Consider the following 25357-nt stretch of genomic DNA (forward strand, 5'->3'; position numbering starts at 1 on the left):
GTCATCAGTAAGTGCTGTGACATCATTTGTTGTAGTTACCGGTGTACATTCGTATTTAACTGCCATCTATTTTAAAATTTTCTTTGGAGTACCCAATTCTCTTTTCCCCCCCCAATTAAGGGGACATTTTATGTGGCTGTTCATCTACCCTGCACATCTTTGGGTTGTGGGGGTGAAACCCACGCAGACACCGGGAGAATGTGCAAACTCCACATGGACAGTGACCCGGAGCTGGGATCAAGCCCGGGTCCTCGGCGGCGTGAGGCACAAGAGCTAACCAATGGGCCACTGTGCTGCCCTGCCGTTAATTCTAATTGTATTCTGTTACTGCTATTCGATGTTTAGCTTACTGCACCCGTTTTTGAGACCATACTGTATTTTGAACTTTGCTATTTTTAGATATTAAGAAAGATTAATTTTAAGATCAACGCATTGCAACTACCTTTTTGTGGTCACGTTACCACATTTACTTCAGTAAATATTTTCCTCAATTGGGTTTTGCTGTACATATGGTTATGAAAACAAATTATAGAACATAGAACAGTACAGCACAGAACAGGCACTTCGGCCCTCGATGTTGTGCCGAGCAATGATCACCCCACTCAAACCCACGTATCCACCCTATACCCGTAACCCAACAACCCCCCCCCGCCTTAACCTTACTTTTAAGGACACTACGGGCAATTTAGCATGGCCAATCCACCTAACCAGCACATCTTTGGACTGTGGGAGGAAACCGGAGCACCCGGAGGAAACCCACGCACACACGGGGAGGACGTGCAGACTCCACACAGACAGTGACCCAGCCGGGAATCGACCCTGGAGCTGTGAAGCATTTATGCTAACCACCATGCTACCGTGCTGCCCAAAATTATCACATGACAACTTGTACCCTCATCAACTACAAAGAGATTGAAATCATTATTCGTCCCCACCTTCATGCACTGTGCAAATCAGTATCCTGATGTTCAAACTTTCTACTAAAAAATGAAGCACGAGTGCATTTAACAGGGCATTTAACGCATCCATTTACCTGCGGATGTGACATGTTGCACTGCTGCATATGTTCCTGTGGGTGGGAAGCCTCACGGCGGTTCAACGGTTGCTTGGTACCATCAGACCTACAGTTACAGAAGCAAAATATGTGGTTACAAATAATAATTTTAGATTAAATTTCAGTCAAATTGGAACAGTTTGCACCAGCATGTGCAGTGACCCAAAGTGCAGTCACTGATGGTTAGAATCAAACCTCAATATCACCTTTGAAGCAAGAACTGTTTTTGGGATGGGGATGCAAGCACAGGTCTTGGTACAGTTTTGACAAGTCACATCCGATATTTTGTTACCATAGCTCAGTGACAGCATACTTGCCTCTGAATCACATGGTTCTAGTTCAAGTCCCATTCAAGGGCTTGAATGCAAAAATTAAGGCTCATAATCCACTACAGTACTGTGGGACTGCTCTACTGCTGGAGGTCCCATCTTATAGATGAGACATTGGGCAACACTCACGGCGCTGAGGACCAGGGTTCGATCCTGGTCCCGGGTCACTATCCGTGCCGAGTTTGCACATTCTCCCCGTACCTGCGTGAGTCTCACCCCCACAACCCAAAGATGTGCAGTGCAAGTGAATTGGTCACGCTAAATTGTCCTTAATTGGAAACATTTTTTAAAAAATAAATGAGACGTTAAACCAAGGTCTGACCAGCCTGCTCGTTGGCACTATTCCGAAGAAGAGTAGGGGAATTATACCTGGGTATTCTGATCAATAATTATTCCTGAATCAACGTCACAAAACAGAATACCTGGTCATTCTCACACTGCTGTCTGCGGGCGCTTGCTGTACACACATTACAAGAGCGACTTCACTTCAATAAGTCCTTTGTTGGCCATAAAAAATGGTTTTAAATTAAAACACAAGATGTTTCTCCTGGATTACACAGCAACAATGTCCAGAAAATTAAACTTGAATTCCTGGACACTGCAATCCTGAATCCTTGAATTCCTGGACACTGCAATCCTGAATCCTTGAATTCCTGGACACTGCAATCCTGAATCCTTGAATTCCTGGACACTGGATTTTGAACCAGAGGTCTATCAACCCAACTGTGTAAAATAATTAAAACTATTCAAAGATGTAGTCTTGGAAGCAGGAACAAATATGTGAAGCAGGAACAAGAAGCATGAATTGTGAAGGAAAGATTCTGATTGACAAAGGGAAATACTGAACAATGTCAATAGTGAACCCAAGTTCCAGGGGAAAAGAAAGACTTAATTAAAACTATAACTCATAGCGATCAAGGGTGGATACAGACATCGATAGTAAATACATAGGATTACATAGTATTATAGCGCAGGAACCGATCATTTAACCTCACCCGTCCATTCCCATAATTATGCGCCACTCGATCTTTCCCCCTTTGTTCCTGACCGCACCATCTGGCTAACACCCGATTCTCTTTGCATCTATTTACCTAACATCCATAAAAATACATAGCCATGAAATTATTACGGTAGAGAAAAATTCATTCATGGGATGTGGACATCACTGGCTAGGCCAGTATTTATTGCCCATCTTGAATTGCCCTTGAGAAGGTGGTGTTGAGCCGCCTTCTTCAATTGCTACAGTCTATGCAATGTAGATACACTCAGTGCTGTGAGATGGCCACAGGATTTGGACCCAGCAACAATGAAGGAACGGTGATATATTTCCAAGTCAGGATGGTGTGTGGCCTGGAAGGGAAATTCCAGATGGTGGTGTTCCTCTGTGTCTGCTACCCTCTCCTTCTAGATGGTAGCAGTTGTGGGTTTGGAAGGTGCTGTCTCAGGAGCCTTGGGGAGTTTCTGCAGTACATCTTGTAGGGCACACACTGCTGCCACTGTGTTGCTGGTGAAAGGGGTTAATGTTTGTTGATGGGGTGCCATTCATGCAGGCAGCTTTGTTCTGAATGATGTTCAGTTCCTGGAGAGTTGTTGGAGCTGCACGAAACCAGGCAAGTGGAAAGTATTCCATCACACTCCTGACTTGTACCTTGTAGATGGTTGGCAGGTTTTGAGGAGTCAGGTGGTGAGTTACCACGACAGGGCCATTCAACCCACCAACTTCACGCCAGCGCTCTGTTAACCCATCCAGTCAGTCCCCCTCCCCTGCTCTATCGCCATAGCCCTGCAAGTTTATTTGCCTCAAGTGCCCATCCAATTTCCTTTTGAAATCACTGGTCACCTCCACCTCTACTAACCTTGTGACAGCGAGTTCCAGGTTATTACCACTCACTTCACAAAGTTCTTCCTCACATCCCCGTTGCACCTTTTGTCCAAAGCCTTATACCCCAGACCTTGTACCATCAGCTAATGTGAACAAAATTCCTTTAACTCCCTTATTGAAACTGCCAGTCTTGTATTCCTCCAACAAATCTCCCCCTCAATCTTCTTAGCTCCAAGGAAAATAACCCAGGCTTTGCCAACCAAAGCTTTCAGCTAAAAATCCAACATCCCTGGAACCATCCTGGTAAATCTCCTTTGCATAGTCTCAACGACCCTCACATCCATACTATATGCCTCAGGTACTACTCCCTGTGATAGTGAGTTCCACATTCTCATCTCAAGTTACTTCTGAATTCTCTATTCGATCATTTTCTGACATTAAGTTGATAACCTCTAGTTTTGCACCTCCCCCCCCCGCCCAAGTGAAAATGTAACACATCGGCACTTGCTTTTTTCTGATGACAGGAAAGCAGCATCCGAATGTCAACTCTTGAATTAACATGGTTGAAATAATTCTCGTATCCCAGCCACACAAACATAGACCAACTTGGTGGAATTTTACATTGATTAATGTAAAGTTCTGTACGCTAGTTGCCAGGTTGTGAAACTCATCTCCCCTTCTATTACATTTACAAATGCAATTGTGACATCGCAAACCAATAATGCTGCCTCCCTGACCAGCTTAAAGTCTACCTTCACGGTAAGAATCTCAATATTCTTTTATACCTGGACTGCCTGTTCTGATTTGAGGAAAGATTCACATCTGCATTAGAGAATGTTTGTAACCAATTTTATTCACTACCACACAGATCATTTTTACAATGTGCCCAGCGAGACTGGTCACGTCAAATCCTCTATATTATAGGAAATAGCATTAGCCTTTTAGAGTGGAAAATTGTATAAACACAGAAGCTTTGTCGTCCCCCCCCCCCAGCCGCTCCAAGTGCCAAAGTATGAAACCAATATGGGAAAACTATTGATTCAAGAAATGAAATCAAGCTCTCATTGGATTAAAAATCATTTAAAATCCAATCCATTGATTTCCATAGAATTCCTACCATGCAGGAGGCCGCCATTCAGCCCATTGAGTCTGCACTGACCCTCTGAAAGAGCTCCCCACCCAGGCCACTCCTTCATCCTACCCCCATAACCCCATCTAACCTACACATCTTAAGACACCAAGGGGTAATTTGGCGTGGCCAATTCACCTAACCTGCACATCTTTGGACTGTGGGAGGAAACCGGAGCACCCGGAGGAAACTCTCAGACACGTCGAGAAAGTGCAAACTCCACACATACAGTCACCCAGAGGAGAACCCTGTCCCTGGTGCTGTGAGGCAGCAGTGCTAACCACTGCACCACCCATTAATGGGGATTTGAACTTCAAGTCACACAGGACATTTGCTCATGGCCAAAATAGAATTCAGAAGGTAGACCAGGAAAGCACTTTTTCCTGAAACGAGTGACAACAAGATCAGATAGAAATTCGACTCAAATGTCTCACGGTGCCAAGGACCCTGGTTTGGAGCTGAGGACCCAGGTTCGATCCTGGCCCCGGGTCACTGTCTGTGTGGACATTCTCCCCTCACCCCTATAACCCAAAGGTATGCAGGGTAGGTGGATTGGACAGGCTAAATTGGCACTTAATTGGGGGGGGGGGGGAAATTTATTTAAAAAGAAAATCCAACTCAGAAAAAACAGGTAGTCTGACAGAACTTTTCTGGTATTTATCATTATCGTGATCATTTGTGTTGCTGCGGAAAAGCAATTGTTACAGATTAAAAGTTACAAATCTCACAATTTAAAATGCTTGGCAACCTAAAGAGAATTCCTGAACTCAGTTTGAAAGAATGCTCTTGATGCTCGGGTTTAATTGGAAGATGACAAGTAGATTTTACTTTTGAAGTCCACATGAGAATCCAGTTGCAGAGAGTATGGGCACACTTAGCTTTGGGCCCTATATGGACCAGCGACAGACTCCAATCACTTTCTCACATTACAACAGTGACTACACCTCAAAAATACTTTTAATAGCTAGAAAGCACTTTGAATGGTCTTGTTGTGAAAAGCAGTATGCCAATGCAATCTTTATTCATTCTTTGCTGATAGAGGTCCTACAGTAAAAGACACTGAATAAACTAAAACCACTTCCTTGTGGGAGTCGCTAGACTGCCCACAAACCTGCAACCTAGGACCACTAAAATATCCAGGAAGGAAAAAAACTCAGCAGTGCAACACAGTAAGCTTTCCCGAGGGAGAAAAGGATAAACTGTTAAGACAAAGGGACAGAAATTTACTGTGCATGCGACTGTGCTACATCCAAAACAATAGAGGCAGTGCAAATTGCAATCAAAGGTTGTCCGAACTTTCAAGTATTGAGCTTCCTTGCCTTTAACAGCAAAGCACAAACACAAAAGCTTCTATGTTTCCTTTAACTTTAGATCTTGTCCAAAGGAGTTGGATACCTTGTTCAAAGGAACGAGGAATCTTTAAAACTAAATAGGAGGAAATGCAAGAAATGAACTCAGAAGCTAATCCGGAGAAGGGTTAGCATTGTTGCTTCAGAGCGCCAGAGTCCCATGTTCGCTTCCCGGCTTGGGTCACTGTCCGTGTGGAGTCTGCATCTTCTCCTCGTATCTGCATGGGTGTCCTCCGGGTGCTCTGGTTTCCTCCCACAAGTCCCAAAAGACATGTTGGTAGGTAATTTGGACATAGGGCAGCATGTTGGCGCAGTGGTTAGCACTGCTGCCTCACGGCGCTGAGGTCCCGGGTTCGATCCCAGCCCTGGGTCACTGTCTGTGTGGAGTTTGCACATTCTTCCTCTGCGTGGGTTTCACCCCCACAATCCAAAAAGATGTGCAGGGTAGATGAATTGGTCACGCTAAATTGCCCCTTAATTGGAAGAAATTAATTGGGTACTCTAAAATTTAATAAAAGGTCATTTGTACCTTCTGAATTTTCCTTCCGTGTACCTGAACAGGCGCCGGAATGTGGCGACTAGGGGCTTTCACAGTAACTTTATTGCAGTGTTACGTACGCCTACTTGTGACAATAAAGATTATTATAAACTACCTGGCACATTTGATAAATGTGGAGATGCTCCTTGGGCCTGCACTTTCCAAACCCACAACCACACCACCACTTGGATGTTCCCCTCCAAATCACTCACCACCTTGACTTGGAAATAGAGTGCAATCCCTTCACTGTCGCTGGATCAAAATTCTGGATCTCGCTCCCTAACAACACGGTGGGTGTACCTACACCTCAGGGGCTGCAGCAGTTCAAGAAGGCAGCCCACCGCCACCTCCTCATGGGCAATTTTAAGTGTTTTTTTTAAGGCATCTGCAAGAAAGTGTAGAGTGAAAGATGTGCAGAGAGGGGCAGTCAGCTCTTCAGCAAAAATTGCTTCCAATAAAGGTAACCAATTCTCTTTCAAAACGCACCTGCCCGATATCCTTCCGTCCCTCCCTCTGACAGAAATTTGATTCTAGTAAGTTTGCTCAGTTTCATGTTATGTCCAACCCCTTTAACAATTTGCCACAGCTCCCATAGTAGCTCCAACAGTTCAAGCTCCATTTAGTAGAGATTTGGTAAGTCACTGAACACTAACAATATTGTGCTAATAAATCTTCGCTGGGAAAAAAAAACAACTTGATATACAAGAATTAAATAATAGAATAGAGGGTTATTGAAGGCATAGAATATATTAAAAAGTCATTGTAGCCCCAGATGATCATAGACTGCTCGCCCCTTTAAGGGAGAGGGCTGACTGGTAGTGATTTAACCGAAGGATCACCACACTTCAGGCAAGGAGCGCAGTCGAGAAGACAAAGCTTTTGTCAGTAACCTCAGCCGGTATGGGAATTGAACCCATGCTGTTGGCCTTGCTCTGCATCACAAACCATCTGTCCAGCCAACTGAGCAATAAATACATTTATTAGGATAATGATAATGGAGGAAGAAGTGAAGATGAGGGGAGAATAAGAGGGGATGAGAAGGGAAGAATGCATTCTATTGGTGTTAATAATTAACCCCCCATCTAGGCTTTGAACCCAACTCCAGCTTCTACATTTCTGCTTGTTCGCTGGGTATGCATTCCATTTCCTGGATTATACTGCGGAGTAGCCAAGAAAATCTGAGGTTGTCATTCTACCTGGATCTATAATATCAATTTATCTCCTATATTGTTTTAGCACCCATCGCCACCTTTCCCCACAACGACCCAACCCCTCCATTCCCAAGTCTTCCCCCACCTCCCCGCCCCCGACATCTCTGCCCCTCAAAGAGAAGGTAGGAGGGAAATTCAGCACTTTATAACTCCAGTCCTGAATCTCAACCATGCTTAGAGAGAGAACATTTCAAGGAGAGCATTTCCACGCTTCTTCTGTACAAGAGAGAAAATCCCATTCCCAAATGGTGCTTGCACACCACAAGGCTGCAGGAATCCTGACAATCATTCGACAGTGAAATGGTTACAAATAATGATATGCAGCCATTTTCTGGAACAGACTTTGCATTCAGAAAAATATTGCACACATTTGTACAGACGTACCAGAAACTAGCTATTTACGATTCAAAGTGTGCGCTATTCCAAAAATTATGAAAAATTCAAAAATGTTAAACACATTTTACAAGACAGAAAATAAAAACTGTGCTTTCATTCAAACGGTGAAAGCAGTGATAAGCTATTTCCGTGAAGTGTTAAACAAGTGGATTACAGATCAAGTATTTAAAGTTCATTAATGCAGTTTATTAATACACTGATGAAGTGCCACCATCTGGTGAATGCAATAACACTGTGCGTGGTTTAACCCCCCTCAGCCATGAATGCTCAGTTTTTGACACACTCCAATTAAACTCAACATGAAATTTGTATATAATATCTGTGAATATCAACAGGATGAATAGATGAAAAATATCATCCTCGTGCCCCACCTCCCCATCACCAGTGCACAACTTGAGGGGAAACTGTAAACTGGATATTCCTTTCCATGCCCTTGAAGGAGGCTTTAGGTTTCTACACAGCTGGGAACCCACTTTGCAGACATCAATAATAAAAACTAAATAAACCAGAAAGCAGGCTAGTGTTAGGCATAGTCCGGAATACAGAGAGGCACCCTTCTTGTGAAAACACAGCAGCTTGGAATTGCCTCGGTAAAATATGGGTGGAATGAATATATCCACTTTCCTCCACCCTCAAAGAAAGACAAAGCACAAAGAAAAATTACATCACAGGAACAGGCCCTTCGGCCCTCCAAGCCTGCGCCGATCCAGATCCTCTATCTAAACCTGTCGCCTATTTTCTGAGGATCTGTATCCCTCTGCTCCCTGCCCATTCATGTATCTGTCTAGATACATCGTAAATGACGCTAACGTACCCGCCTCTACCACCTCCGCCGGAAATGCGTTCCAGACACCCACCACCCTCTGCGTAAAGAACTTTCTACGCACATCTCCCTTAAACTTTCCCCCTCTCACCTTGAACTCGTGACACCTAGTAATCGAGTCCCCCACTCTGGGAAAAAGCCTCTTGCTATCCACCCTATCTATACCTTTCATGATTTTGTAGACCTCAATGAGGTCCCCCCTCAACCTCGGTCTTTCCCATGAAAACAATCCTAATCTACTCAACCTTTCTTCATAGCTAGCGACCTCCAGACCAGGCAACATCCTTGTGAACCTCCTCTGCACCCTCTCCAAAGCATCCACATCCTTCTGGTAATGTAGCGACCACAACTGTATGCAGTATTCCAAATGTGGCCGAACCAAAGTCTTATACAACTGTAACATGACCTGCCAACTTTTGTACTCAATACCCCTTCCGATGAAGGAAAGCATGCCCTATGCCTTCTTGACCACTCTATCGACCTGCGCAGCCACCTTCAGGGTACAATGGACCTGAACACCCAGATCTCTCTGTACATCAATTTTCCCCAGGCTTTTTCATTTACCGTATAGTCCGCTCTTGAATTGGATCTGCCAAAATGCATCACCTCGCATTTGCCCGGATTGAACTCCATCTGCCATTTCTCCGCCCAACTCTCCAATCTATCTACATTCTGCTGTATTCTCTGACACTCCCTTCACTATCTGCCACTCCACCAATCTTAGTGTCATCTGCAAACTTGCTAATCAGACCACCTATACCTTCCTCCAGATCATTTATGTATATCACAAACAACAGCGGTCCCAGCACGGATCCCTGTGGAACACCATTGGTCACAGTTCTCCATTTTGAGAAACTCCCTTCATTCCCACCCATTATTCCACTGTGACAAAATCCTGCATGCACACGAAAAACATGTAAGATCACACAAAATATGTAATAGGAATTTAAAAGTCCTCTCAAGCCAAATTTTGAGGGGCAAAGGTCAGCTGGATGACAATATTTACTTGGAAACTTTAATTTTTCAACAGCTGCATATACTAAACAAAATTAAATGCTGACATTTCGATCCCATAACTGTTTAATGTGTGCAGTACTGTCGGCGCTGATTTAATTATTTTGGAATTATTTTTTGCAGTTAGTACCATCTTTTGCAAAGTTCAAAGAGGGGCCAAAAGGTTTTCACCGGAAAGTATGATGGTTGCAAAGTTATGCAGAGGTAACCTCTGTGCGGCAACATCAAACAGTAAGAAGGCCATAGGATCCTTGAACCTGCTGCAATACTGAAGAAGATAATGGTTAATCTGATCTTGGCCTCGATTCCATTTTCCTCCCTGTCCCGCATAATCCATCTCCTAATGCGAACACAACTGTGGAAATAACCAAATGAACCAGAACAATTGAATGGCATTAAAACCCTGCAAAGTTTACTCAAAATGACATCGCAGTAAAAGACATGACATTTGAATGAAGGTGAATTTAATGCCTTGAAATTTCTCGCCCCAAAACCTCCCTCCAAGCTTGTCCAGACCTACAACCCTTCAGAAACGCTGAAGTACCCCAACGCTGGTCTCTTGGGCATCCCTCGCTTGCAGCACCCCCTCATTCCCAGTCATGTCTTCTTCGGTTGTCTAGCCGCTAAGCTCTGGACGTTCCCTCCCCATGCCCACCTCTCCTCCTTTAAGACCCTCCCGAAAAGCTACCTCTGACAAGTTTTCAGCCATGCCCAATATATAACCCATTGTTTGGATTGGTGATACTTCTTTGTTCATTTACGCATCAACAAAGCACAGATATTTTTGGACGTTTAAAACACATAATAAATAGGATGCTGCTGATGAACTCTTCCAGTCTAACATCAGCTCATTATCTTCTCTCCCTGGGTCGCATATACAAAAAAGCAGCCACTGGCCAGGAAACCTTGGGATAATACAATAAAACTCCATAAAAAATAAATTAAACTAAAGGTAAGATTAAAAATAGCTATATATTTATTCAAAGCCATGGTTCACAAAACTCTAACTCTATATGCCTCTCAGCATCTGGATGTCATTTTTCTTCCCAAAAATGTACTTTATTCATAAAATTTATCAAGTACCTCACAAAATATTGGCTTGTAAATTACAGAAAGTGCACTAAAATCTAACTCCACTCCATACAGCATGTTCTAATCTGGGCTACCTCAATACAACCTCAACACTCTCGCTATTCACAATGTATATTCCAGGACAGGTCTACAGCCTCAAGGGCTCTACACGGTTCCCAGCCCCTCACTGTGCTAAATTTATTTGTGCCGCTCCAGCATCTGCCCCAAACTTGTGCATCCCTTGGCACACAGCCCTGTACCTTGGAACATGGCAGTATGCAACACTGGGTTGAGGACAATTATTTGCACGCTACACTGAATGGATCAGTGCGTGTCTACCCTATGCCATCAGGTGTGGGTAACCCGTTGAATCCCATTCGTGATGGGGATTGGGAACTGCAATTATTTCCCATGAATGAGGAATTCCCAGTAAGTGTGGGTCATAAGCTCGCGTTAAGACCCTGCCCTTTGTACACACTGCCCGTCGTTAAAAAAAAATCTTAGTGCATGTCCCTGGGAACAGCTCATAGAGCACAGAATCCTGCATCACCGAGCTGCTCAGATGAACCTCGGCGGAAACCCTGCACCTCTCTCCAGACATTCTATGCAAAGACATATTTCACAAGGAGGTTCCAGCAGCCAGTTATTCACGGTATTATTCACGGTCTAACACATTGGTTTCAACGTCTGCCGTAATGTCCCATTTTATCAACATAGTTGTGGCAGAGCCAGAATGGCAAGAGGCTCTGTGGTGGCAGAATGGGAAATACTCAAGATAATCATAATTTGATGATCTACAAGTCATTCTTGAACTATGCAACTCATACTGAATTTGTCCAGACCAGCTATGAATAAATACTGTTTCTACTGCACTGTACCAGAGTTAGGAACAAAAGTTCTATTTGAATAAAGTTTACAAATGCAACTGATTCTCATTAATAAATACAAATTCCAGATGTGTCTCCAATGGGCAGTTTTAAATAGGCACTGTTCATGAATGGAGTCAGGGCAGTTAGTCTAAGTGTGTAATAAATCGTGGTCAAATATCTGTAACCAGGTACTTTGCATTATAAAGAGGGTAACAAATCATTGGGTCTTCATGTGTCTACTGAGATTTGGCAAGAGTCTTTTGTATTCTACCCAAACAAATGAAATTATCTAACTTTAAAAAAACACAACAATGCGAGCGAGCAAATGCTGTTAGATTTCAGAATCCAGGGCAGCACGGTGGCACAGTGGTTAGCATTGCCGCCTACGACGCTGAAGACCCGGGTTCGATCCCGGCTCTGGGACACTGTCCGTGTGGCATTTGCACATTCTCCCAGTGTCTGAATGGGTTTCGCCCCCACAACCCAAAAGATGTGCAGGCTAGTTGGATTGGCCACGTTAAATTGCCCCTTAATTGGAAAAAAATAATTAGGCACTCTAAATTTTAAAAAAAGAAACGATTTCAGAATCCAAACTGGAAAAAAAATGAATGTGCAGGAAGAGGAATGACCAAAACAGAGAATCGGGACCACCTTTTATCTTTCAATAGATAGATTTCTTGTCGGTCACAGGTTCACTGTGAAAAACTGCCCCTCATCTACTCGGGAGAGTCAGAGGGCATTATGTTCAACTGATGCACTGTATTGCCAAATAACTGCTCAAAGTTTCTCAAAGTATTTCACGGCCAATTAAATAATTAAACAGAAAAGGAAATTGGCCCAGCCTAAGTTCCACACAATCACAGAAGATACCTGAAATGATGGGCCTTCCCCCACGAGCCCATAAAACAAGTAACACGCTCATAAAAAAGCGCTGTTTCTCGGCAGAATGTGGTATGGCAATTTCCCTTCAATCTTTTCTTCATGCTTTTTAAGAACATACAGTGCAGAAAGAGGCCATTCAGCCAATCGAGTCTGCACCGACCCACTTAAGCCCTCACTTCCACCTGATCCCCGTAATCCAATAACCCCTCTTAACCTTTTTGGGAAATTTAGCATGACCAATCCAACTAACCAGCACGTCTTTGGACTGTGGGAGGAAACCCACGCAGACACGGGGAGAACGTGCAGACTCCGCACAGACAGTGACCCAGCGGGGAATCGAACCTGGGACACTGGCACTGAGAAGCCACAGTACTAGCTTCAAGGTAGTCTTACTAAATGAAGTCTGTGCCAAAAACAGGCAACTACACGTTGATATTCCAGAAAGCCAGTTGGTGAAGAATACAACTGGAAACAATCTTTGCACATCTGTATAAGCATTAATTTATAGAATTGCAAAGTGATCGACAAATGGAACCTCGCCAGTCTGACAGAAGAACTAAAAAAGGACCTGCAAAGTTGGAACACACATCAAGGAGCCAGAAGCTGAGTGGGTGCGTGCGGAAGAGGCTTTCTGCAAGGGGACCTCCCTCCGGGCCCTCGCCACGGCGGCACTCCCATCCCCACCCAAAAAACACTCCAGCAGCCACGTGGTGATAGCCACCCTCCAGTCCTGGAACCAACTACGGCAGTAATTTGGCCTGGCCAAACTGTAGGACAAAGCATCCATCTGCAAGAACCATAGGTTCGCACCAACTCCACCTTTAAAAAGTGGGGACAGGAGGGACACTGACAGTCAGGGACCTATACACGGACAGCAGGGTTGCAACAATGGACGAACTGACAGAGAAATTCCAGCTAACCAGGGGGAACAAGCTAAGGTACCTGCAACTCAAAAACTTCCCACCCAACGGAGACAAGGACGTATCCACAACAGCCACGATAGACATTACTGGAGGAGTTACTGGACGCAAGCATCGTAGATAAAGGGAACTGTATCAACATGTATGACCGACTGATAGAAAGGGCCGACACCGTACTGGACGCAACAAGAAATGGGAGGAGGACCTGGGGATTGAAATAGGGTGGGGCTCTGGAGCAAAGCACTGCATAGGGTCAACTCCACCTCCACGTGCTCAAGGCGCAGTCTGACGCAACTAAAAGTGGTACATAGAGCCCACTTAACAAGAACTCGTATGAGTAGGTTCTTCCCAGAGGTGGAAGATAGATGTGAAGGGTGCCAAGGAGGCCCGGCCAACCACGCCCACATGTTCTGGTCCTGCCCCAGACTTGCGGGGTACTGGACAGCCTTCTGAGAGGCAATGTCCAAAGTGGTGGGGATGAGGGTGGAGTCATGCCTGAAAGTGGCGTTCTTCAGGGTAGCAGACCAGTCAGATCCATTCCTGGGGAGGAGGACGGGCACCCTTGCCTTTGCCTCCCTGATCGCCCACCATAGAATCCTGTTCAGCTGGTGGTCAGCAGCACCAACCAAAGCTGGCTGTCGGACTGGCTGTCCGACCTCTCAGAATCTCTCCAAATGGAGAAAATCAAATTCGCCACCCGAGGGTCAGACGATGGCTTCCACAGAACGCGAGAGCCATTCACCCAATTGTTTCGGGACCAGTTTGTAGCCAATGAACAAGCAGAAGAATAGCCAAGTAGCCAAGAATCGGGGAAAGTAGCTGAGGCGGGGTAGGGAGGGATAGATGTGGGGGGGGGGGGGGGGGAAATGACAGCCGGAAGGCGAGCACAGGAAAATCACCAAACTTGGCATCTACAGGCGCTGAGAACAAGGAAAATCCGGGTGAAGGACGGTATGAACGGCTGAAGCGGGGGTGATCGTGGGATGACAACGGCAGCGAAAACCATCCGGGGACGCAAGCGACAACACCAACACCAGGTCCAAGGGGCTGTTTAGCACACTGGGCTAAATCGCTGGCTTTGAAAGCAGACCAAGGCAGGCCAGCAGCACGGTTCGATTCCCGTAACAGCCTCCCCGAACAGGCGCCGGAATGTGGCGACTAGGGGCTTTTCACAATAACTTCATTTGAAGCCTACTTGTGACAATAAGTGATTTTCATTTCATTTCATTCGCGTATTGCCCTCCGTAATTGTTCTGTATTTGTTTCCCCGGCGCCCAAATGTATATGTGCCCCCCCCCCCCCAAACTATTGTGTGTACATAAAAGTAAATATACTATATTAAAAAACCCTATTAAAAAACTTTTATAAAATGTTTTTTCATAGAATTGCACAATTCACACATACATCTCCAAACCCAATAGTTTCAGTCTGCATCTATTTAGAAGATGTGGAGATGCCGTCATTGGACTGGGGTGAGCTCAGTAAGAAGTCTTACAACGCCAGGTTAAAGTCCAACATGTTTGTTTCAAACACTAGCTTTCCGAGCACTGCTCCTTCCTCAGGATTCACCCGAGGAAGGAGCAATGCTCCGAAAGCTAGTGTTTGAAACAAACACGTTGGACTTTAACCTGGTGTTGTAAGATTTCTTACTGTGCTCTATTTAGAAGGGCACAAATTAATCTTCAATTCGCCTGGAAGTCCTCCACCAAGTCACTCACAAATCTAACTTGGAAATATAAATGTAACAAACGGTGATGCCCAAAATTAGTCTTTGCTTACCAACCTTTCACAATTGCTCACTGTTCCATTTGGGGAGGCACCTCTCCTGCATCCAGCAACGGCCCATGCCGGCTGGCTGAAATCTGGAATATACAGTTTTGGAAAAACATTCATCCTACCAGTTTGTAAAGCAGTTCTACCCACCAGCCCACCTTGCTAACAAGGTTGTGGCAAACTTCAGTGCAAGTGGCAAAAAGCCACTTCAGATTGTGGCAAAAATTGGCCAGGTACAAGTTTACGCGATTAAGTATTTGTTGCATACCTCTTCAAATCTCAGGGCAGCAAGCTCAGCTGGTGCCCACGTGCACTAACTGCACAAAGAAATGAGTAAAGCCCTTCAGCAGCCAAACACAGCAACATGAATTGGGACGGAGATTCAATTCCCCTATATCTAAGGCCCCAACCCGGGCTGCACTGATGTACAGAGCTGCTAGACATTTTGCACCTACGGCAACTTAAAAAGCATAATGAGCATGTGAGGTTCCGTCTCCTTACGAACAACTTTAGCCCACTATTGGAAGGAACCTCAAAGCAGCAAGCTACATTTAGAAGGGGTGGAGTCACTATGGGCTAGGGCAGATAGCAATTTCATACTTGCAAAAAGGTCAAGATTTATAGTCAGTGCTGGTGCTGTACTATAGCTGGAATAAACTAATTATTCCAGGCTTGTCTGTTTTCTTCCCCCAGAGCTCTATCCAGTGGAGTTTAGCAAGTCACTTCTCTCAATGAACTGTATGGCAAAAGTTCAAGTTCCAAAAGGTAGCAGCTATTTGAGGCCAATGTGGAAGGAGAATTATTGTACATTGTTTTCCCTTTTAAGATAAACAGCTAACTGTAGTAGTGGGGCAGAAGTAGTTTGTTAAAAAAAGCTGCCTCTGATGAAGTGGTTTAATATAAAGATGCTAAATTAGTTTTTTTTTAAACAATCGGCAATATTAGTGACTCAGTATAAATAAATAGTGTTAGCTTTCAAAGCAGAGCACACAGCAGAGGGCTAATTAGCAGAACACCAACAATGCGTCAGTGCAAAAATGATAGCTGCTGATTGCATTACAGCTTGCTCCAATGCACAATTTTACCACAGGCAGTTGGGCTGGCCTATTCTGCAAATGATGCAGTATTGAGGGCTGCAATGACTCCTTCAAATAGATCAGCAGTATTCTGCAGTCACAGCAACAAAATGCAGGAGGAAATTAATGCTTTGTAGTCATTTTTCCTGATAAAAAAGGACCGTCTTTCTGGCCTGTTGATCTTACTCAGTCAGCACTGCCTCTTGAGGCCCATCACTGCAGTTCATTTTGATTCCTTATTCACCGGCAAGGTTAATAAAAGGACCAGGCTGCAACCTCACATTTTCCAATAAGCATGATTAAATTTTCTGCCCCTTCGCACCCCAAACAACAGAATGGCAACTACGAGGACACCCATGGGTCAATACATTACGACAGCACTGTGCACTGAAGTTAAATTACTAAAAACACAAAAGACTACCACTTTCACGGCCAACATACTCACTGAATCATTTATGAGACACATCTGGCTTGAGCACTTCAGAATGTCAGTATTTAAATGGTTACGCAAATGTAAATAAAATAGACAGTAAATCCCTTGGTTCATGTGCAAGTTTAATACAACAAAGAGAATATGGTAAAATAGGGATGCTGGACAAGGGAAAGAGGAGTACACCTGGCAGAGATTTTCAGAGCCAATACTTGCCTGCAAATCCTTGTTGCTGGCTGCCCGTCAGCACAGGCAAGTACCACACTTCAGCTGTCACAAAGGAAGATCAAGAATGGACCAAACAACAAAATTCGAGCCTCTTAATGCCACGTCAACAAATCGACGAGTCTCTGGAATTTTGCATGCACTCCTTCAACTGCTAAGTGTTCTCAAGACATACTGTCCGGTCTCATAGTTTCTCCAGCACGGACACCATGAACAAAGTGCAATGCAGATTTTGCACATAGATCAGTGGACAGATTCTGATGCAGCCACCAAGCACTGTGTCTTCCAGTTAAATTCCTAGACCAATAACAATCCAGTTTCTCCACACAACTGATAACCGTTTGGCCAATGAGAAATGTTCAGCTGAAATCATTAACATTTTCTATCTGCAGCTGAACATACAAAAAATGCTTCACACATTCGAATTCCATTTTATAACGCAACTTTAAATTGCAATCATTTTCAACACCTTGATTTACGCCGACTAAAAATAGACATCTCAAACAGCACAACTGAATTACAAATAATTCATCAGATTGGCTAGATGCTGAACTGGGATACAAATTGCTTTCACTCAAAGCACATAAAGGAAATAAATGTGAGTACGGGTGGGGTCTGATAATTAAATGTCTGTTTGATCCAAATACTAACGAGTCATGGCTTTTATTTCAGCATTTCTTTCTTTAAAATTGACTCTTCTGCAAACTTCAAAGTAAATAACAATATTCTCTGAAGCCACAATAGGATATTGCATCAGTATTAATTGGCTGCAATTGTGCAAGATCAAAATTATTAGACAAACAGCATGTTTTTATCCTGTGCATCATTACAGCGAATTGAAATCGGCAAGTAAAATGTACCCTAAACAGTGCGGCGGCAGCAACTGTCCATCTCCCGGATTAACAATCTTGCCAGCACATTCATTAACCAAACGTCCATATTAATGGCAAATAATTGGTATCAAAATGTGGCCAATGGAAACAGGCTGGAAAACACCAGAAAATTTACAGCAACATTTCCCCATACACAAAGTAGCTTAAGAAAAATGTTACCAGCAGATTCCAAGCACAAGATGAGTTTATGTTATCAGATAGAATATTAGCTTTCTCAGTCCTAAACTACATGGAATTATGGCATTATGGCATGGCCTGTTCATATTGTATTGCACAGCTCCTCCAGAATATGGTACTTTGATCTTCAAAAAGATCAGAAATTTACATTTATATGGTGCCAAGAATGCAGTAAAACATCCAAAGACATTTCATAGGAGCACTGTTAAACAAAATTTGACAGTAAGACATACAAGGAGGTAATAGGAGAGGTGCCCACAAGCTTGCCGAAGAAATAGGTTTCATGAAGTACCTGAGAGGAGGAGAAAGAAGCAGAGAGGTTTAGCAGTGTGGCTCAATTGTTTCAGTTCAGCTTTTAAGTTCTGACAAGGTTTGTGAAAGGCCATCAACTATCTTTCTGGGATGTACAGTGCTGAGATCAGTGCTGCAACCAATCCCATAAACTGGCAGCCAACAGTGATTACACTGAAAAGTAATTCACTCTTGGATTAGCCCAAGGATGCAATGACGTATTATACGAGTCCTTCTTCATGTGTGGTGACCTAGCATGCATTCAGGGGTACTCACCGGAAGTAGAATTTTTGATAGCGCGGGCGCACACCTCACCCACTTTGTTGACTTGGCACAATAGAGCAGGAATAGTCATTCAAACAGATCATTGCTGCTCTGTACTTCACCTCATTTACTCACCTTCAATTCACATGCCTCAAAACCCATAACTAACACAAATCAGCCAATGTCAAATCCTGAAAATTTTAATTGACGTAACATTCTTTTGACAGAGATAGAGTTCCAAGTTTCCACTGCTCATTTTTTTTTTTATAAATCGGTCTCCAGATTTCACTCAATTTTACTTGTGCTCCCTTACTTTGCATTCCATCACAATTTCTCTGCACTGTATCAAAATGGTTAAGCACTTTAATGAGATCATCCCTCAATATTCTAAACGCAAGGGAATGCAAGCCAGGTTCATGCAACCTGTCCCCTTTCAGGCAAGTCTGTGCTGTACCCCCTCTTAGGAGCTTCCTGGGGTGCAGTGTCAAAAATAATATAAGCACAACTTAATTCCTTAATATATTCAAACCCTCATTTAATTTACATGTCAATATTCAATCTCAATTTTGTGTAATTAAATATATATTTTATTCACTATAATAACCAATAAAGTATTCATGCAAGAAGTTGTCCTTTCTAATTATGCTTCAAGAGTGGGTCACAACCAGTGGGTGGGTCGTGGGTGGGTGTCATAAGGGTTTGGGATTAAGGGTCGCACAGTCTGTATGCGCCCGGTCTGAGCGCTGGATTTCAGAGTCCTTCTTGTGTAGAATCACAAGATTTTCCTGTCATAGGATCATGCTGCTCTCCTGAGCAGACATGGAGAGAATCTAAGGTAATGTTTTAGTCAATTTCAAGGTTTGTGTAGAAAAGCAGAATAAGTCAGCGAACGCTTAACTGAGAGCGTGATCAGTACAGCAAAGAAACAGGTTTAAACCAAAATTGTTGCCCTGAATTGGTCACTCAGCTATTTTGTTGAAGGATTTTGTTTTGTAGATACCGCCCTAGCTTTCCTCATGGCACAAATCAGTTGATGCATATGGAGGGCGCGGGGAGGAAGAGAAATTCAATGCACTTTACGGCCTCAAGGCCATTGAATTAATTTTTGTTGTGGAATCGTTTGTACAGGTTAATAAAAGCCCACAGTACCAGAAACAAGCGAGATAAATAACCATAAGAATTAGCCAATTTTTCAGAGCTCTTTCATATACACCTCAATAGGTAGCTGGATCACAATCCGTTACACATTATCTCAAACATTGCAGTATTTCACTTGTCAGCCTCTTCACATACTGAAGTGCAAACTAATGTTAAATAGTTAGATTTAAAACCTTGCACTTTATTCACAAGTAGTTACAGTAATCAAAGAGTTAGTCCAGGCACATCTTTAACATTATACAACTGTTGCAATTAACAGTTAAATTATGTTTTCCCTCACACAGCCCCCACTAACCCATACCCAGACAAGTAGGGTGATTGTAGCTAGACAGCCAGCAAGATGCTCATTACAGCACATGCACTATCAAGTTGTATGCACCTAAATTGGATGAATACGGGCAGCATCCTGTGCAAATGTGCACGTGCCCACAATGTAGCCTTTGCCCAATTTCACTACGTTTAGGTAATGTGACACTTTGTCCATACGGGAATCTAGTGCACACAGCATCAGAAAGACAGAAGCAGAATCGCTCAGTTATGTGGTTTAGATATCCTTAAGCATGGGTAAGCTCCTGTAGACACATATCATAAATTCATTTAGACAATCTGCACAGTCATATAAAGGTAATATCACACATTTAAAAATGAAAGACCCAATCATGAAGTTCCATCATATTAACAAGTCATTACAGACTCCATTCATCACCCCATGACAGCAGGGACATTATGGGAAAATCAAAATAAAAAATCTGTTTCACAAATCATCCTTTGCTCCCATGAATTTCCATCCCAATGCTAAAAACAAATGGCGGTTGTGTGCAAGACTCAGCCATCATTGGTGCATTATGATCTCAGTTATCTGCTGGTGGGGAGAGTACAAGTCAAGTACCTTCTAGATACTAAAGTTTGGGTGGCGATGGATTGATTGGGGGGGGGGGGGGGGGGAGAAATGGTGGAGAAGGCAGGCAGCTGAAGTGTTTTCATCGGGTTCTCTTTCTAGCACTCGAGTAACTCAAATCTCGGTAGAGTTCAAACTGGAGATACAAGCTATCAAAGCTATGGTGAAAACTAGTTAACCATTTTTCATAGACATTCGATAATGGCATTTTACAAATAAATTGACTAAGCAGCATAAAGTATTAAGATAAGGATGTTTTGCCATTTTAAGTTAAAACTCAATGAGTGCTGAACTACTATTTTTCCCATGGTCAGTTATTTAGATTTCCAAGTATTTACCAAGAAAAAAGGATAATGTACAAATGATTCAAAACAATAAGGTTCTTGCAACAGTGAAGACTTGGGGTCACAACACACAAGAAACCTGTAACTCAGAATCCAGTGTAGAAGGAGGCCATTCGGTTCATCAAGTCTGCATCGGCTCTTGGAAGGAGCACCCTACTTAAGCCCACACCTCCATCCTTCCTCACCCCTTCTCTCATTCCCCTCCCCCAATTATTTCAGCCTGCTACTTATTAAAAAGGATAGTGTGAAAAATGGAAATGGACAAAATATAGGTTTACAAATGGTAACATTAATATGGAACTCCATCCATTATAGGAGAACACAAATGTTTCTTTCATATCACTGATACATTAACATTTTTTTTCCACGGTCAAAGCACCAGCTGTTCACTTCCAGGAATGTGCATCTCTCTTACAGGTTTCCAATCGCTTCATTCCTCCCCAACCGCCACTACCCCTCCCCCCCCCCCCCAACCCCCACCAGTCCCCTATACCTCCTGATAAGGATAATCAACTACTGTCTTGGGGAATCACTATACAATTTTGTAAATTCTCCAAGAAATGAAAAATGCATTTAAAAATGCAATTAAAAATGCTAATGTAGAAACATTAGCTCAGTTGCCACTTGGAAGTTGCGCAGTGAAGGTAATGAAAGACACAACATAATTACAAATCTTCTAGCTCCTGTTATGAACCTAAAAGCAGTGATTATAATGTTTGCTGCACCATTTATTGAGGATTTACCCTTGAATGTCCATTTTTCTGTGCTTTTTGACAGTTCTGTTTCCCAAGTTAATAGCATTTAAACGCTCAATATCTGCTCATGGACGAAAACATCCTGTATATCTTAAGATATTAATTAATGAGATCTAATTGGTTTTGATCAGAAACCAGCACATGGACGAACGCTTCATCTCATCTCGCAGACTGTTCCATCCTAGTTCAGGTAATTTCATAAAAGGTACATTAAGTGGCAAACATGATGAAGTGCGGAGGTGGGGTGGAGAGATGTACAACTGGTAGCTCGTGAGAAATGAGAATAATTGGGTCAATGTATTCAACTGCAGGCGAAGTGATCAATATTTGCCCTATTGTTACAAAGATTCTTCCTATTTTCTTTCATTTTTCAATGACAAGTTCCAGGAAACAAATCACATTACTCCCATTGTGGTATATGAAAGGTCAGGCTTTTTGCAATGTAAACATCCATTTTACATGCAGTTATTAGGTATTTATAGCCAAACTGAAAGCAACTAACCCAACACTTCTCAATTTACCTGGTCTCCAATTACTCTTCAACCATTGTTGTCCCCTCCATAATGGATCCGGATTCTTCCCAATAGAAAAATCTAATGCTATATGCACTGCAACAGCACTGGATCAATCATGACCATAGTGAAGGGTGGATCAGGTTTCTAGCAGTGCAATTGCCTACTCTTGCTCCTAGTTCGAAACTACTATTCTGTCTATTTCTATCTTCCAGCTCTTGGTCTGTAACACCTTAGGCACAAATCTGGTGTTCTTGATTAACAAGAGGATTTCTTGATTAATATGGGGATGTGGGTTGTGGGGAGAAAGCAGGAGAATGAGGATAAGGAACGTTTCAGCCATGATCGAATGGCGGAACAGGCTCGATGGGCCAAATGGCCTAATCCTGCTCCTATATTTTATGATCTTATGGGTTATCATTACTTCAGTCACAGCTATACCTTACTGTCTCCACTACCTATTGTCAGAGACATAGACATTTTTACAGCACGGAAAGAGGCCCTTTGGCTGATCATGTCTTCACCAGCAATCAAGCACCTACTCTAACCCCATTTTCCAGTGCTTGGCCCGTAGCCTTGTATGCTGTGGCATTTCAAATGTTCATCTAAATACTTCTTAAATGTTGTGAGGGTTCCAGTCTATACCACTCTTTCAGGCAGAGAATCCCTTCTCAACGTCCTGTCCCTTACCTTAAATCTGTGCGCCCTGGTTACTGAGCCCTCCGCTAAGGGAAAGGTTCCTTCCTCTCTACCCGACCTATGTCTCATAATTTAATAAACCTCAGCTCACTCTGCCCCAAGGAAAAAACCCCAGCCTTGCATTTTAGTTCAATTTTGAAACAAATCTGCCAATGTATCACATTCTCATAGCAAAATAGGATAACAACCCAGTACGAGTATTTTCAACATTAAATCCATCAGCATGACAAACCCTGTATATCACTGCCAATAAACTTCCCATTGTGTTAAACTCAAAAATTCTGCCCATTTCAAACCAACTGCTGTTACTCAAATTTCATTCTTCTGCTAAAACTGACAAAATGTTTCCCTTTGTTTTTACAAAAATGACTCAAATCTGGATTCAGGACTTCCGGTGGCAGCCATGGAGGAGTAGGTCGCACATTTGATAGCTCCTACCTGTGACGGACTTTGGGACCTTTTCCCCCCAGTTTTTTCTGGATTTTATGGGATAAATCAGTGAAGAGTGAGACAGTGAAGAGAAATCCCCCTCCAGCGCAAGGAGGATTGGACCAGGAGTGGCTGTGTGTGAAGGCAAAGTCCTATAAGGAAGACGTGAGCAGAGTTGGTAACCCGGGAAAGCATGGCGGAGAGCAAGGGCCGCGGGGGATACGGCACAGTGGTCGACGGAGCAGCTGGTGAAGTTTTTTGAAGATTGCTTCGCCAAGCTGAAGGAGGACACACTGGACCCGATTAAGGCTTCAATTGATCAAGTGGTGCAGAATCAAGAGACCCACGGAAGAGCGAATCAGGAGGTGGAGAATAACCGTGCTGGCGAACAAGGTGGAGATGATGAATGACCACCAGAAAAGAATGCAGAGAAGCTGGAGGACCTGGGGAACAGGTCCAGGAGGCAGAATCTTAGAATTGCCGGCCTCCTTGAAGGCAGTGAGGGATCGGATCGGATGCGAGGGCTTATGTGACGGACATATTGGAGAAATTGATGGAGGCTGAGGCGTTCCCTCGACCCCTGGACGTGGATAGAGCGCACAGAGCCCTCACGACAAAGCCCCGAGTGAACGATCCGCCGAGGGCGATGGTGGTACGTTTACACCGATTCCTGGACAAGGAACACGTTCTGCGGTGGGCCAAAAAGAACGTAGCAGCAAGTGGGAGAATTGGGAGCTGCGCATTCATCAGGCGTAGATTTGGCCAAGAGACGAGCTGGGTTTAATCGGGCAAAAATGGCCCTCTTTAAGGGGGTGAAGTTCGGGGTGCTGTACCCAGCCCGTCCGTGGAACAATGTGGAATTTGAGGCAGGTGTTAGATAAGATCCCAGGTTTAGAGTCACATAACCGGATTATGGGAGGAGATTTTAACACAGTCATTGATCCGGAATTGGACCGGTCAAAATCCAGGACAGGGAGGAGGCCGGCTGCGGCAAAAGAATTGAAGGGGTTTATGGAACAGATGGGGGGAGTAGACCCATGGAGCTTTGCACGGCCATGGGCAAAGGAGTTTTCATTTTTCTCCCACGTCCACAAGGTATAAGAACATAAGAACTAGGAGCAGGAGTAGGCCATCTGGCCCCTCGAGCCTGCTCCGCCATTCAATTAGATCATGGCTGATCTTTTGTGGACTCAGCTCCACTTTCCGACCCGAACACCATAACCCTTAATCCCTTTATTCTTCAAAAAACTATCTATCTTTACCTTAAAAACATGCAATGAAGGAGCCTCATTTGCTTCACTGGGCAAGGAATTCAATAGATTCACAACCCTTTGGGTGAAGAAGTTCCTCCTAAACTCAGTCCTAAATCTACTTCCCCTTATTTTGAGGCTATGTCCCCTAGTTCTGCTTTCACCCGCCAGTAGAAACAACCTGCCCACATCTATCCTATCTATTCCCTTCATAATTTTAAATGTTTCTATAAGATCCCCCCTCATCCTTCTAAATTCCAACGAGTACAGTCCCAGTCTACTCAACCTCTCCTCATAATCCAACCCCTTCAGCTCTGGGATTAACCTAGTGAATCTCCTCGGCACACCCTCCAGTGCCAGTACGCCCTTTCTCAAGTAAGGAGACCAAAACTGAACACAATACTCCAGGTGTGGCCTCACTAACACCTTATACAATTGCAACATAACCTCCCTAGTCTTAAACTCCATCCCTCTAGCAATGAAGGACAAAATTCCATTTGCCTTCTTAATCACCTGTTGCACCTGTAAACCAACCTTCTGTGACTCATGCACTAGCACACCCAAGTCTCTCTGCACAGCGGCGTGCTTTAATATTTTATTGTTTAAATAATAATCCCGTTTGCTGTTATTCCTACCAAAATGGATAACCACACATTTGTCAACATTGTATTCCATCTGCCAGACCCTAGCCCATTCACTTAACCTATCCAAATCCCTCTGCAGACTTCCAGTATCCTCTGCACTTTTTGCTTTACCACTCATCTTAGTGTCGTCTG

At 43.6% G+C, this 25357-nt stretch overlaps 1 protein-coding gene across 5 annotated transcripts in view; it reads right to left on the reverse strand.

Moving 5' to 3' along the window:
• Nucleotides 1-25357, reverse strand: part of csk (C-terminal Src kinase) — a 156860-nt gene that overhangs the window by 49162 nt on the left and 82341 nt on the right. For 2 of the 5 annotated variants that reach the window (XM_038784100.1, XM_038784101.1), the window contains one exon: nt 1034-1121. In XM_038784100.1, coding sequence (XP_038640028.1) covers nt 1034-1063 — 30 coding nt within the window. In that variant the 5' untranslated portion in view covers nt 1064-1121. Of the gene's footprint in view, nt 1-1033; nt 1122-3713; nt 3782-15190; nt 15270-16902; nt 17165-25357 lie in introns of those variants that run through there. The other 3 variants (XM_038784104.1, XM_038784102.1, XM_038784099.1) reach the window with 3 other exon arrangements.

The sequence above is a fragment of the Scyliorhinus canicula genome, chromosome 24, assembly GCF_902713615.1.
Source record: "Scyliorhinus canicula chromosome 24, sScyCan1.1, whole genome shotgun sequence".
Classification (NCBI taxonomy): domain Eukaryota; kingdom Metazoa; phylum Chordata; class Chondrichthyes; order Carcharhiniformes; family Scyliorhinidae; genus Scyliorhinus; species Scyliorhinus canicula.